We start from the raw sequence: 14739 nt of genomic DNA, 5'->3' as shown, positions 1-14739 counted from the left end.
TTGATAGGCCAGAGGTTTTCAAAGTGAGTGGTCTATAATATCAAGAGGAGACAATAGCTGCTATGATGTAAAGGAATGGATTTTCAACACAAATTTGTGACAGAATTCAGCTTAAAGAATATAAGGATTGACAAGTTTATTAAATAATTGATAAATCAAGAACTGACTTTTGAATTTCCCACTCTAGACAGGGCAAGATTTTCTTAGCCAAAAGGTATTTTTCTTCAGTGCTTAGAAAACATCTACTAGACCCCAGGAAGGCAGAGTAGGGCTGACAGCCATGGCGCTGATTCTGGAGGGGTTTGAACTTCACCCTTTGGCTGCAAGAAGCCACCGGTGGTCTTTTCCACAGGGTAGTGTCATGAAGAATACAGGAAACACATAATGGAAAAATGTAAGCATCTTGATCCTCTAAACTTCTCTTTCAACAGCAGGTAACAGCATACAGGGAAACTACCAAAGTTGGTAGGCTCTTAAGCTGTGTATTTTTCAATATACAATAATTCAATAATTTCAATATACAATAATTCACGGCCTGTGTAAGAGCCATAGTTGAATGTGCCAAGAGGTAATTCTGCAATCAACAAAACATATGCATACTGGAATCAGACAACAAATGTAAAGACAGGAATTAATGAGACCCCCCCATCATTTTTTCAAAACGATAGGAAGTAGGTTAAATTAACTGAGCTAAACTGTGCTACTACATGTCATCAACACAAAAGCGGCCAGTGAATATCAGAAAAGCACACAACACTTAGCTTCCCACAAGCAAGAGCAAAGCCACATCCAACTCCTCGAGATCCTTAGAGCAATCAATCTTTTTTAAATGAGAAACTAAGTCAATAGCGTCTGAGCAACAGATGAGAGTTAAAGCAAAATCTGTTAGCTAATGGTAACAGCTATTGTGTTCTTTGTTGTTGAAATGTGCATGTAGCAGCATCTCCAATACACTCACAAACTCAGATGCAAAAGGCTATGGAAAACAGTTGCTATTTTTACACTGGAGGTAAAATCCAACACCACCTTTCGGATCTTAATTTTGCTTAAATAGTACAAGGAAACAAAATCCAAATTGCTAGATGTCTCAAGGATCTAGGACCTGTGATTTCTACCAGAGGAAAACACAGCAAATACTGGATGACAACAGGAAGAGCCAGCTCTGTATTCTGGGCAGTGGAGAATGAACCTGCCAAATCCCATCAACTGAAATCAAATACAAATACAAAGTTCAGGCTTACTTTAATAATATTCTAGAAAATGGGATATGTGAAGCTCTAATAGTTTTTATATTTAAAAACTAGTCAAATCCTTATAGCTTTCTTCTTTAACAGCTTAAAGAGGGTTTTTTTACCTTACAAATTACTCTGATACTGTAGAAGTATTAATAATTATTATAATAGCTATATGGTTTTCTATTGATGATGCAAAATTTGCTACACACTTAGTGGCTTAGACAACAGAAATGGGCTGAAATTAGGGGTTGGCAGGCTGTGCTCCTTTCTGGACGCTCTCCAGAAAGAATGCATTTCTCTGCTTTCCACCTTCTAGAAGCTGCCCACAGTCCTTGGCTTACAGTCCCTCCAGTCACATATTGTATTTCTCTGTACCTTTCTTCCATAGTCACATCTTCTTCTTCCACCTTTAAGGCCCCTTGTTATTACCTTGGGCCCACAGGGGCAAATTCAGGATAATCACCTTATCTTAAAGGTCGGCTGAAGAGCAACCTTAATTCCACCTGCAACCTCAATTCTCCTTAGCCATGCAATATAACATACTCACAGGTACTGCAGAGCGGGACATGAACATTTTTAGGGAGGCCATTATTCTACTTACTGCACTAATTTACATTTATTGAATGTTTGTTACTTGCCAGGCACTGTTCTAAGCAAGTTACTTGTAATTAAGCAACTATAATTCCCATAATAATAGTAGATTCAATTGTTATTCCCATTTTTCAGATGACACAGAAAGAGATTAAATATTACAATAACTTGCCCAATGTTACCTAGAGAGAAAGCAGAGAAACCAGAATTGGCATCAGAGTTACACATACATAATCTGCATTTTTAACCTCTGAACTCCATGACTGCAAAGGTGACTCTCATGTAAATATACTGCAGTTACATGTTACCATTATTATCAAGGATGATTATCTAACAGCAGTCATAATAGTTACCCAGCATAAGGACAAGTTTAAAATTTTAAATGGCAAATGGAAATACAGAGTCTAAAGAGACCACCAGGAAAAACACCGTGTTTTTGAGAGATATGTCCACTGGTGTTGATGTTATTTGTGTCCCTAAATGTCACTTTGTAGTTTCAAGGTCATATGTATGTACACACACACACATACACACACACACACACAAACATGGAGTGAGTGAGAGAGAGAGAGAGAGAGAGAGAGAGAGAGAGAGAGAGAGTGAGTATATATATGAATAACACATATGGAATAGAACTTTCCATTTCTGTCTAAAATTTCAGTGGAACATCCCAAACTGAGAACATGTGATGACAAATACCACAAAGCATTCTTAAGAAAGACATCTCCTAACGGTTTAATAAGAGGTGCTAAACTGGCTCATCAACTATCACCTCCCATCACTCACCTTCAGTCCATGGAACAGAAGGGTAGAGATTGAGAAATGGATTTTCTTTGCTGGCAAATTATAGGAGTAAAGGAAGTAATGGAAAGAGGTGCTTCCTCATCTCACTCCCAACAAAATAAGTGAGGGGGCAACGAGAAAACCCCTCAGAAAATTTGGAGGTAACTGTATAAAAGGAGGCTGACATCTCATGTCGTACCTGTTTGCTTGGTGATCTGGAGATGCCAGGCTGGTTGGGGGATCTGTACGGCTGGTAAGGAGAAATGGAACAGTGGGAACAGGCTGCACTTCTATCATTTGGAGGGGCAAGAGTTTGGTAATTCTAGTGAGCCATGCAGATGCTCTAGAAGGAAGTTGGACGAAAGCCACCTTGAGCTGACATCATCAAAGAAGTCTACCAGCTGGCTAAGGAGGCTCCAGAGTTGTGCTCCCTGAGGTCAAAGGGTCTTAGGAAGTCAACGGAAAAATAAATCTCCTATACCAGTGATTGGTGCAGTAAGGAGCCCCCTGAAAAATCCACAGAAGTGGCCCACAAAGAGCCCCAACTGCCAGATCACACCAGATACAGGCCTTTGTTTTAATAAAGTCCTTCCCTTCCCTTTGTCCCAGAGACGGAGAACCAGAAGAATGTGGAATCCTGCACACTGTAGGGCCCTCGCTAGGGCTGAGCCCTGCGGGGCCGGGAAGAAGAAAGCGCTAATTAACATCAGATGGTGCATGTTAGCCCCTGACAAAGAGGGTGTTTTAACATCCAGAAGTGACCAGAAAGCCATCAGCCAGAAGAAAACTGAGATGTCATCAAATCGTGGACATTCTGACAACACCAACAGGGTGTATTTGAAGGTAGCTGTAGGAGAAGAAAGAAAGTTGTTTTCTGGTTGCACCCTGCTGAGCTATGCCCAGACAATGGACTGACTGCCTATGACATCTTTTTTTTTTTTTTTTTTGCCCCGGACGCGCAGGTTCAGCGGCCATGGCTCACGGGCCCAGCCGCTCCGCGGCATGTGGGATCCTCCCGGACCGGGGCACGAACCCGAGTCCCCTGCATTGCAGGCGGACTCTCAACCACTGCGCCACCAGGGAAGCCCTGCCTATGACATCTTGTCTCTCAATCCCACTGAGTTAGACAGCAGTATACTAGCCTCCTTTCGAAAGTGAGGAAAGCAAGGCTCAGGGAAGTTAAGTAACATGGGCGATGCCCAGCAGCTTGTGTATGAGGGTCATGGGTTCAGATCAAGGCCCTCTGACTCCAGATGCGATGACATCTCCACTGCACCTCACTGCCTCTGACGACTAATGTGCCCACAAACCTGGCCATGGGCACACCTAGAATCATGGGGGGCGGGGTGGGAGTGAGGTTGTGGTTCATCTAACCTGTCTTCTCTAATTCAAAGGTGGTGTTCTAGAGGTCACAGATGAGGACTCCCTCACCTCTTGCTTTCCCTATGTTGACGGAAGAAGCATTTTCTTTATCCACATAATGCTTTTGTACCTAGGGCTATAGGCGTTGCCCATGCCTCTACCAAGCGTTGGCTTTTCTTTGACATACATTTATGACAGCTTCCTGTCATCACCATGAGGATCAGGAGCCAACTAAGAGGCTCCTCCTGCCTCTGCAGGAAAGGATCAAGCACAGTCAGCAGTTAAGATTTTTAGGCATCTACATATGACTCAGCAATCCCACTCCTGGGCACATATCCAGACAAAACTATAATTCAAAAAGATACATGCATCCCAATGTTCACAATAGCCAAGACATGAAAACAACCTACATGTCCCTCGACAGATGAATGGATAAAGAAGATGTGGTACATATATACGATGGAATACTACTCAGTAATAAAAAGGAACAAAATAATGCCATTTGCAGCAACATGGATGCAACTAGAGATTATCATACTAAGTGAAGTAAGTCAGAAAGAGAAAGACAAATACCATATGATATCACTTATATGTGGAATCTAAAATATGACACAAATGAACTTATCTGTGGAACAGAACCAGACTCACAGACATAGAGAACAGACCTGTGACTGCCAGTGGGGTGGGGCGAGAGTTGGGGAGGGATGGATTGGGATTAGTGGATGCAAACTATTATATATAAAGTTTATAAATAACAAAGTCCTACTGTATAGCACAGCAAACTATATTCAATATCCTGTGATAAACCATAATGGAAAAGAATATAAAAAAGAATATGTGTGTGTGTGTGTGTGTGTGTGTGTGTGTGTATATATATATAATTGAATCACTTTGCTGTACAGCAGAAATTAACACATTGTAAATCAACTATAATTTAAAAAAAGATTTTTAGGCATCTAGCTGAAGAGGAGGGAAAGCTTGCATTTGTTTTTTTTGAATGCACACAAATGAGTGATTTCATCAGCAGAAACAAAACAAAATAAAACAAAACCATCCCAACTTTGCCTTCAAAGCAGGTCCCTACCTCAGCATGGCACCAAATCCCTTCCTCTTTACTTTCCTTTCTGGATCTTCATTTCCCTCTTTCTGCTTTTTCACCTTGACTTTGAATTTGCCCTTTTCCTTCTTCTTCTCCTTTTCTTTCGGTTTTTTGACTTTCCTGGCTTTATTTTCTGCATTCTCTAGCTCAGAGTTCCCCTGAGGGGCAGATTCATAATTCAGAGCTCCTTGGCCAGAGTGAGAGCTCTTATCAGACAGACCATCTGTACAGAGAAAAAAATCAATACACATGGTCAGGGGCACTTACTGTTAGTATCTCAAGAAAAGTTAAAATGTAAAACACAGAATAATGAATAAAGGCACTCCAGAGTTCTACCCTGCCACGAGGCTACGCGTACCCTTTGAAGAGACAACTGCCTTAATCTGGTTACTTCAAGCAAGGTTTGCTGCTGGGAGTGGGGGACATTGGTTGCTTAGCCAGTAGTATAAAAGGTCTGATATGTGATGAAACACTGATCTCTCTCAAAGCAGCTTGTTAACCTTGATCAGCTCAGAATGCCCATGTGCTGGGAAACAAACAGGGTGAGTTTATTTCCAGAAGTTTTTGAGTCCAGCTATAACCGGACTGCTTCTTCTACCCAATTAAAGCAGTCAGTCCTCGTGTTGAGGCTGCATCTAATGACTTGAATAATAATGTCAAGAGATGCATACTTAGTGTTCCTACCCTAAGGGTAAATGACAGTTGGTCCTTGTAGGAAATTGAAGGAGAACATTTCTTTGGCGGTTGCACTGCAAAATAAATCACATGTTGCGTTATCTAGTTCCATGTTCGTTAAGCCTAAGGGCAAAACATATCAGGGAAATGAATTACTTTTAATATCAAAAATATAATTGTGACCTTAAATCACTCTTCTCTGTACTTAAGCACCCATTCTTGCCTATGATTCGCAGATAATAAGGAGAGGAAGAAACCATTTCAGCAAGCTCGTTGCCCTACCAGCTTCTAATTCTTCGGGTCCATCGTAAGATTTGTCAATGGCTGCTCGGAAGCTCTCGTTGCAGCCTCGGCCACGGACCACGTGCGGCCGGGGCCGGTGGAAGGGAAGTTCGTTCTTCCTGACCTCGGCAACTGCAGTCTGCAGGCTCTCCAAGGAGCTGGACTTTTTCAAACCCAGAGTTGGACCGAAATCTTTGCTTGGAGAGTCTGGAAGAAAAAAGGGCAAAAGGTCACCCTTCCCCTAATGAGGCAGTGGGGGTGGAGTGAGAAGACTTCTTGTTGTTCTATCTCAAAAAGGGAGGAGCGGGGTTAAATGGGTGGGACTTGGTGTTAAACCCCAGCGTTGCCGCTTTTTGTGACTTTGAGCAAGTACTTTGACTTCTCTGAGCCTTTGTTTCCTTTTCTATAAAGTTGTGGGAAGATTTAAAATGATATATCATATATAGACATAAATATGCATGCATATATATATATATATATATGCACGCGTGCACACACAAATACATGACTTTGAAAGGCTACAGCAGTCTGCAGAGATTATATGTATGAGCGTGTGTATATGCACGCACACACAGTTGCACACACATACAGAGCACCTAACAGTGTTTCTCTCACGGTTCTCATTCCAAGCACTCCCCTACATTGTAGCTTCTATTATCTCCAACATCGCTTTTATAATTATTAAGTAATGTATCATGCACAGAAATCAAAGAGCACTGAAGTGATAGTGATTTTTATGGTTAAACACTCTACCATACTCTAGCACTCTTACTGTATGGTGAATGCAATTTTTTTAGTTGACAAAGCAAAGCAAGAAAGAAAACAACTTTTCTGTGTCAGTGCTTACTGTTCCAAATGTATTTCTATTTGGGTATCTAGGAAAGAGGTAGTTTTCTTTATATGATATAATATTCCAAAAGAAAAACTAGGTGAAGTTGAATAATGTGTGTGCTGATATGTAATATTTTTCATTTGCACTGTTTGTCTTGCCCTGTCACCTGCCCCTTTTCACCCATGCCTTGACCCCCATTCCCACCCACAGCCAGGCCCCTAGTTGTCTGTAACAAGATTAGGCTATATAAATACCAGCAGCACAAGGATTATTTTAAAGATGAAGGGAATTCTAGCAGGGCTCTTTTCCACCAGGGCCAAAGCTCATGATCCTGTCCAGTTCCAAAGATTACTGTCATGAAGGGGTTATACGTGCATTTCTGGAAATAAACTACTTTGCAGTTTTTTAGTAGATACAGATTGAGTACATATTCAGGATTGTGTACATACAGTACCTACTTCGATGCCTAGCATATGGTAAGGCTCAGTAAACAGCCCTGTCTTTTCTTACTATGATCAGTATTTTTGCTTCTACTAATGCTGCCATCATGAACATTACCACTAGGTGATACAAGGAATGCAAAAGAAGTACAACAAAGGTATAATGACTATATAGACACGCATAAAGTTAACAAAACACACCCTCCCATATATTGTGAATATGTTAAAAATAGTCAAAATAATAACAATAATATAACTAATAAAGCAGACAGTGCTTAGCCCTGTTCTAAGTGCTTTACCTAACTTACCATAATCCTTACCGTTGTGCTACCGCCAAAATTGTTCCCATTTTACAAATGAGGAAACTGAGGCACTGAGCAGATACATACCTAGTCTAAAGATACACACTTAATAAGTTTCAGAGCTGAGAACTGTCCTAAGGCAGCCTAATTCCGCCTTTTCTGCTCTGTACTGTCTAAAGTTGTACTCGATCTCCACGCTCTCCTTGACTATGGTCAAGCTACTTAAAATGGCCTCTCGTTTCCTCATCTCTAAAATAAGACCCTGAGCCTAATCAAGCGGACAAAATGCAAAAACTGGATGTTGTTTTACAGTTTCATCATTAACTTATAGGAGGCAATTTTGCACTTTGAACAATATACATGATGACAATAAACATTACATTTTTTTTTTTTGCGGTACGCGGGCCTCTCACTGTCGTGGCCTCTTCCGTTGCGGAGCACAGGCTCCGGACGCGCAGGCTCAGCGGCCATGGCTCACGGGCCCAGCCGCTCCGCGGCATGTGGGATCTTCCCGGACCGGGGCACGAAGCCGTGTCCCCTGCATCGGCAGGCGGACTCTCAACCACTGCGCCACCAGGGAAGCCCAACATTACATTTTATAGTCAACAGTGCATCATTAATAAATGCAACAGAGATGGGACTAAGCAAAAAAAAAATTATAAGAAATTTCAGGGACAAATTTCAGGTGCTACTTGCAAATCATAAATAGTAAGAATACATCATTACTAAATCCAGAAATACACCATTACTAAATACATCATTACTAAATCCATGTTTCTTATAGTCCCAGGAAGGAAGGTAAGTGGAAGAAACAGAAATTGAATAAGATCATTTCTGACAAGAAAACAAAAAGCAACATAGAGGCTCGGGGTATTAAGGCAACAGTAAAAGCTTTGGAGTTCACAGAAAATATTTTACACCATCACTCCCTAGGGATCTGACATGAAGTTTGGTGAAAACAGGAAGATGAAAACTATCTGAGAAAGCCTAGTTCCTCTGTCAACAATAGTAACCATCTTTTATTTATTAATTGCCATTCAGGAGATTATATTAGAGCCCAAACTGTAAGTATTCACGTCAACCTTTAGCAATAAATTCTGGGGAACATGAAAGTGAATAAATCATCCAAGACATAAGGCATGTTATGTAAAAGGAGCTCATCTAAAGCTCAGCAAGAAGTCATATTTGAGAAGGAACAAATACACTGTTACTCATTCAAAGCAAACTGAACATTAAGGATTCACGGGCTTTGCAGGATTAATAGAGCCAGCAAGTAATTCACTTTACATAAGTAGAAGTCACAAATTAGAAGTGTCAACTAATGTTGGCCAAAATTATAACCTAGCTCTACTAGATGCAGTACATAGTAAAACTAAAAGCAGAAAGGTGACTGAGTCTTGGTTACAAATGTGGACTCAGGGATTTTCAGGCTTGAAAACAACTTTCTCATTTATTTCTAGGGAGTAAACAGGATATAGTGGTGGAAAAATAAAGACTGACGTTAGAGAGGCGAATCTGAAATCAGGAAAAGTCCTTACCAGGACTTACAGGTGCACTGAACTGACTGAATTGAATCTCCACATGAAAAGGACCTTGACTAGAGTTCACATTTCCTTTGCATGTCCAAGGCTTCTGAGGGAAGGTCCAGGTTACTGGTTCCGAGGGACTATTATGTCAACTGATGGCATCGGCGCTAAATGTCAACAAAACACTTGGAATAAAGCGTTTTACCACACAAAGGTCCTAAGTGGGCACAATAAATTGTCACAGTCAGTCCCCTTTCCCTACCCCGATCCTCACCAGTTCCAGCTTAGGTTGCCATTGCGTTGGAAATTCTGTAGCTTTCAGAATGGGAAGATTCACTATTTTTAGCCTAACCATTTATACAAATCATGTTGTTTTCTAGGCTCCCACTACAAGGAGAGGTCTCTTTGAAGGGATAATATAAAGTTCTATCCTACTGAAGTCGTCCCCAAGAGTGAGGACTCCTCACATTTTCACCTGTAGCTGATGTGATATTGACTGTGGCTGATTTTAAGCAATTATCTGAGAGAGCAATCTTTGAATACCATGTGTTATCAGTCACAAGGTGGTCTGTGTCCAAGTTTGAGCATTTACTTGTCCCATTTGGAGTATCTACAGAACTAATCTGAATATGATTTTTCGATAGCTTCCAGGCCAGTTTAGGTTAGTTGCAAATGCCAAGAAATAAATCTTTTCACAAACTTTACTAGCATGACTTTATTTTTTAAATTTATGACTTCTATGTTCAGTGACCATGTTCTCTAAGAACCAGATAAACTTATCTTCCTGTCAGAAACATGAAGTTGACATTCACAAATTTCTTGAAACAAATGATACAACATTTATCAAAGGTACTAAAAGAGGGATCTTGCATGATAAAAGTTATCCTCAAAATGGTATAATGAAAATATTCTTCACATTCCACGTGCTAAATTTTTCCTTAAAGTAAAAGTCTCATAAAGAAACATCACAGAAATAATTGTTTTAAAAGATGCTACAGCATTTTTGAAGATTCACCTGTTCCCAAATGAAGGATTGGCTTGGCGTGGTCCTGGAAGCCTTCCCCATACAGAGTCGAGGGAAATTTCAACCCTCAGACACATCCACTGCTCCCCACCATCCAGAAAAATACAGTGTTATGAAGAAACTGAACACTCAAGTCTAAAGACTTAAAGGATTCTGCCACCATTTCTCCCATGTGCATGAAACAAGTGGGGAGAAGGGCAGTACAGAGCTACTGTCCAGGTGGAGAGGGACCTCTATAAAACAGACTCAAACCACTGCCCCAGCCTTTCTAGGTAAAAGTCCCATTTCAACATACTATAAAACAAAAGGTCCCTCCCGCAGGATTGTTTGGATGTGGACCTCAGTTTTTCTGACCCAGTCTTGGGTTCCTGCCTCTGCCCTATAGCTGAGAACTGCTGTTGGTTCCCTGCAAGGCAGGTGATTAGAATAATAGAGAATAAAACGGTCTAGAGAGTAGTGATTAATAGTGAATGGTGAATCGTGAATGGTCTAGTGATTAATAGTGAAGTGGAGAGACTGTGGGACATCTAACACCCTCCCACTCTGCCACTTATTTCTTGAGTTATTAACCTTCCTGTGCTTTCCACTTCCTAATCTGTAAAATTTGGATAAGACGAGGATGGAAGAGCGTTTGGCATGTAATAGGGACTCATAAAGCATTAGTGATGATTATTATCACTGGTGCTTTTGTATCAACTCTAAACATTTGAGTAAGTGAAGGTCTAGCACAATTTATTTGGTTCAATCTGCCACTGCATTTTAAAATACAACTATTCCTTCTGCAAGAAGCTGAAAAGGGCTCTATAAATAAATACCATCTTTCCTTTTTTATTCAAAAGTTAAACTGACTTTTTTTCCCCAAACAACCCTTACAGCTTTTTCTTCTGAAATGAGGTATATATATCCATCTGTTCATCACATATAGAGGCTATTCTTGGGAAGATTAATAGTGGAGTCTTGGATGCCCTTCCCCTTAGGTTATAATCATTTAATTAGCCTGAGATTTCATTGGCAATGTTTGCACTTCCCATTCTAGCATTAAAATCTTGCAATAAAAGAATGCCTTAATCCAGAAGACCAGTAATTGGATCATCCATTATTGATGAGATTGCTTCCAATACATTCTTATTAAAACATAAAGAATTATTTGGGGGAAGGTATTCACTTTCATATACATGGCAAGGTTTCCTCCAAGCTAGAGCTTTATAATTAACAGATACTCATAATAAATTAACAATAAATAATGTATTAATTTGCAAATTTCAATAACATTGATGGCCCTCAAGGCACTTAGTGAAAATTAATTACGTTAGAGCCCCTCCCCCTAAAATAAAGGAATTGTGCGCAGTAGTAAACTGGGGATCAAAATGATTGCAACGCTATCCGGGGGACACAGCACGAAACTTGAGAAGGCCATGAATTCGTCAAGATAGCTTGCTTTCATTAACAATTTGGCCTTGCTGTATTATGAGCAATGAACGTGGACAAATACAATAGAAATGCTTTACTTGCTTCATGGGGAGTTGTGATGTGAAATTAATAGCCTTAAAACTCTTTGAATGAAAAATTATTACAACTTCCAACTAGGAAGTCACAACACCACTTTATCCTCCAGCACATCTCACTGTCTTTTTATTTCAGATTACACTTACTGAAAATTTTGATTTTTTTTTTAGTAGTTTCCCCTAGAGGCAAAATGTCTTATGTGCTTTAATAGATATCACTGCAAATCCATTAGCCCAAATTCCCCATAATATCCAAATGTATAATTTCCCAAATTATGTTATCTGTTAACTGTGTCCATAATGGGCCTAATTACCTTCTTGCCTATCTCAGTATTCCAAATATTGATCATCATTCCAAGCTTATCACAGTGTCCTGTTTCCTATTCATGTACCATAGGGCATAATGTATCTGGTTTATACATTATCTACTGTCATTTGGGTCTCAGTTCTTTTACTGGCGATCTCCAAGTTCTCTAGGAGCAGAGGTTTTTTTCCTTTAAAAGTCTCGTATATCCCAAGGTCTTTTCCTGAAATTCGTGTCAAAATGTTCAGAACTTCTCATTAAGATTCATATATTTGCATAATCTTTCCTACTCTGTCTCCAAACATTGTCTATTTTAAAGTGAAAAGATATAGAGAAAATTACAGGAAGACGAGGTGAACAAACACAGCAAACGCTTTGATTATAGTGTGGGCATGGCCCTCCAAGTGACTTCAAATCTCTGCTAAGTGCTGCTGTACACTTTAATTTCCTTCACTAAAAATTCCCTCTTTTATAAATTGAAAGTCAAAATCTGATGCCATATTTTGGTTTCTTTCCTGGACTCAAATTATATCCCACAAATGTAATGAAGAGTGAATTTATTACACCAAAATATTCTCATGACACTTTTGCTTTTACTCTTTAGTTTGTGGATAAGAAAATGGACTCTGTGGTTCAATTTAGTAGGGAAACACTTTTTCAAGATATATTTATAACCGTATCTCTGGGTAGGTTCTGTTAAGGCAACTGACGGACTCAAACCTAATGCCAATAGACTAGTTTGTTATAAACTTTTGTTTGCCCTCTCTCTGCCTTATCAGGATAACTCCACTGGGTCAAAAACACCACCACCACCCCTCTAACTGGCATTCAAGCTAATAATTAATTTAAAAATTACATAAATAACATTGGTTTCTGGAAGGGAAATGTGGCTGCTTAAAGGAGAAAAAAAAACCCCTTTTATTATTTAAGTGAGGGGGGAAAAAAGAAGACTCACTTGAGAGTCGAATAAACTAAAGAGGCCAGCTTTCCTACCTGTGGAGTGGGATCAATAGGACTGAGGAATGCCACCTACCATTTTCTTAAACTTGTTGATCTTTGTATTGTCGGCGCAGAGAAGTACTAAATAAATATTTGTTGTAGGAATAAAGGAAGGTGCAAGGAAAGGGTAGTTACAGGATGAAGACGGCCCTGTTCTCCAGTGCTGTGAGGCTGAAGGGAGTTTATGGGGAGAAACACACCTCACGATTGCTTCACGCCCTCAAAGCCCACACACAGCCTCCTGTTCTTCGTTAATATGACCCTTAGGTTTTTTTTGTGTCATTTCCAAGGATTTAATCATTTCTGCCCTACCTATACTTACTCACTCATCTTCTCTATGTTTTGCCTTTTTCTATGACTCATTCCTTTTGCTTAACTTCTCTGTGATATTAGCCTTTTCTGCTATTTCCCCTCCTTATGTGCACTTTGAATAGTCTTATTTTTACCCACTGCCCAAAACACATTTGTCTTCCAGCTCCTCCTTGTATGTCTTGGTAACAGGCTTTTCATTCTGAACACAAATTGTTTCAGTGATTTTTTTTTTCCCTCCTCATTCTTTTTACCACTTATTCTTTGTACGGCTTGCTTCAACAGCACCTCTTTCTTCTGCTTTTGAATGTCGAGCAGTTTATATATTATACAGCGTGGGTTGTATAATGCCATACTCTCAAGATAAAGTATACTAAAAAGGATTCTAATAAGTTTCTTCAAAGACCATTAGCATAACAAAAAAGTCAGACTGATTGATTTCTTGGATGGTATCCACATGAAGACATTTTTACAGGATGTAGTATAAACTGGGTACCTCTATTTTTTTAGGGCCAAAAATTATTTTTATAATTTTTGCTTTACTCTTTTCTCCCCCCCCTTTTTTTTTTTTTTTTTTTGCGGTACGCGGGCGTCTCAGTGTTGTGGCCCCTCCCGTTGCGGAGCACAGGTTCGAGACGCACAGGCTCAGCGGCCATGGCTCACGGGCCCAGCCGCTCCGCGGCATGTGGGATCTTCCCGGACCGGGGCACGAACCCGTGTCCCCTGCATCGGCAGGCGGACTCTCAACTACTGCGCCACCAGGGAAGCCCTCTTTCTCCCCTTTTTATAGCTAACGGACTGCACTAAAAAGAAAAAACAAAACAAAACTTTGAATTTTCAATTACTCAGTATTTCCAGAAATGATAGAAAGTAAGGTTTTTCAGTTTTGAATAACAATAATATATAATATGAATATTCAGTGAAACGAATAACAATCTCTTAAGAGATGTGCTTTAACCTAGGTTTCAATCTACCGTTAGAGTGTCAAGCCAAAATCAAGTCAGCCATCAATGAGTGTTTACTGAGTATTTTTTGTCACTCAGAACTGTGCTAGGTCCTAAGAGGAACAGAGGTGTAATAGTAACTAACATTTTCCTGTTGCTTCATAATTTATAAAGTTCTTTCCTGTATAAAATGAGGATACACCTTACACAATTGATCTTACCTAAGTTCAACTGTGTTTTCATGTCCAGAGAGAGCTACGAAGCAAGAGAGGAGGGAGGAAGGGCAGGATAAAATAAGTAACAAGAGCAATTTTACTCACCATCGCTCTCAATGAGGATGTGCCCCAGGGTGAGTGTGTCTAGGAGAGACTGAGAATCAAGAGAAATAAACTGTTCCTGTCAGTCTCTGATTTTTTTTTTTTAACCCTGGGTAAACATTTTATTTTTTTAATCGAGATATAATTGACATGTAACACTGTGTAAGTTTAATGTGTGCAATGTATCTGATACATACATATCTGATTTTG

The 14739-nt window shown here is 39.9% G+C and overlaps 1 protein-coding gene across 1 annotated transcript in view; it reads right to left on the bottom strand.

The window, feature by feature from the left end:
• The window catches only part of PARD3B (par-3 family cell polarity regulator beta), a 1021377-nt gene that overhangs the window by 318161 nt on the left and 688477 nt on the right, over positions 1–14739 (bottom strand). Inside the window, exons 17-18 of the mRNA XM_024738381.1 lie at positions 6028–6234; positions 5056–5293 (exon numbers count right to left, since the gene is read on the bottom strand). Of these exons, the coding sequence (XP_024594149.1) occupies positions 5056–5293; positions 6028–6234 (445 nt within the window). The remainder of the gene's footprint in view (positions 1–5055; positions 5294–6027; positions 6235–14739) is intronic.

Source organism: Neophocaena asiaeorientalis, unplaced genomic scaffold, assembly GCF_003031525.2.
Source record: "Neophocaena asiaeorientalis asiaeorientalis breed wild unplaced genomic scaffold, Neophocaena_asiaeorientalis_V1.1 scaffold258, whole genome shotgun sequence".
In the NCBI taxonomy this organism is placed as follows: domain Eukaryota; kingdom Metazoa; phylum Chordata; class Mammalia; order Artiodactyla; family Phocoenidae; genus Neophocaena; species Neophocaena asiaeorientalis.
Note: the sequence above shows the minus strand (reverse complement) of the source record. Positions and strands in the feature narration are given on the sequence as shown.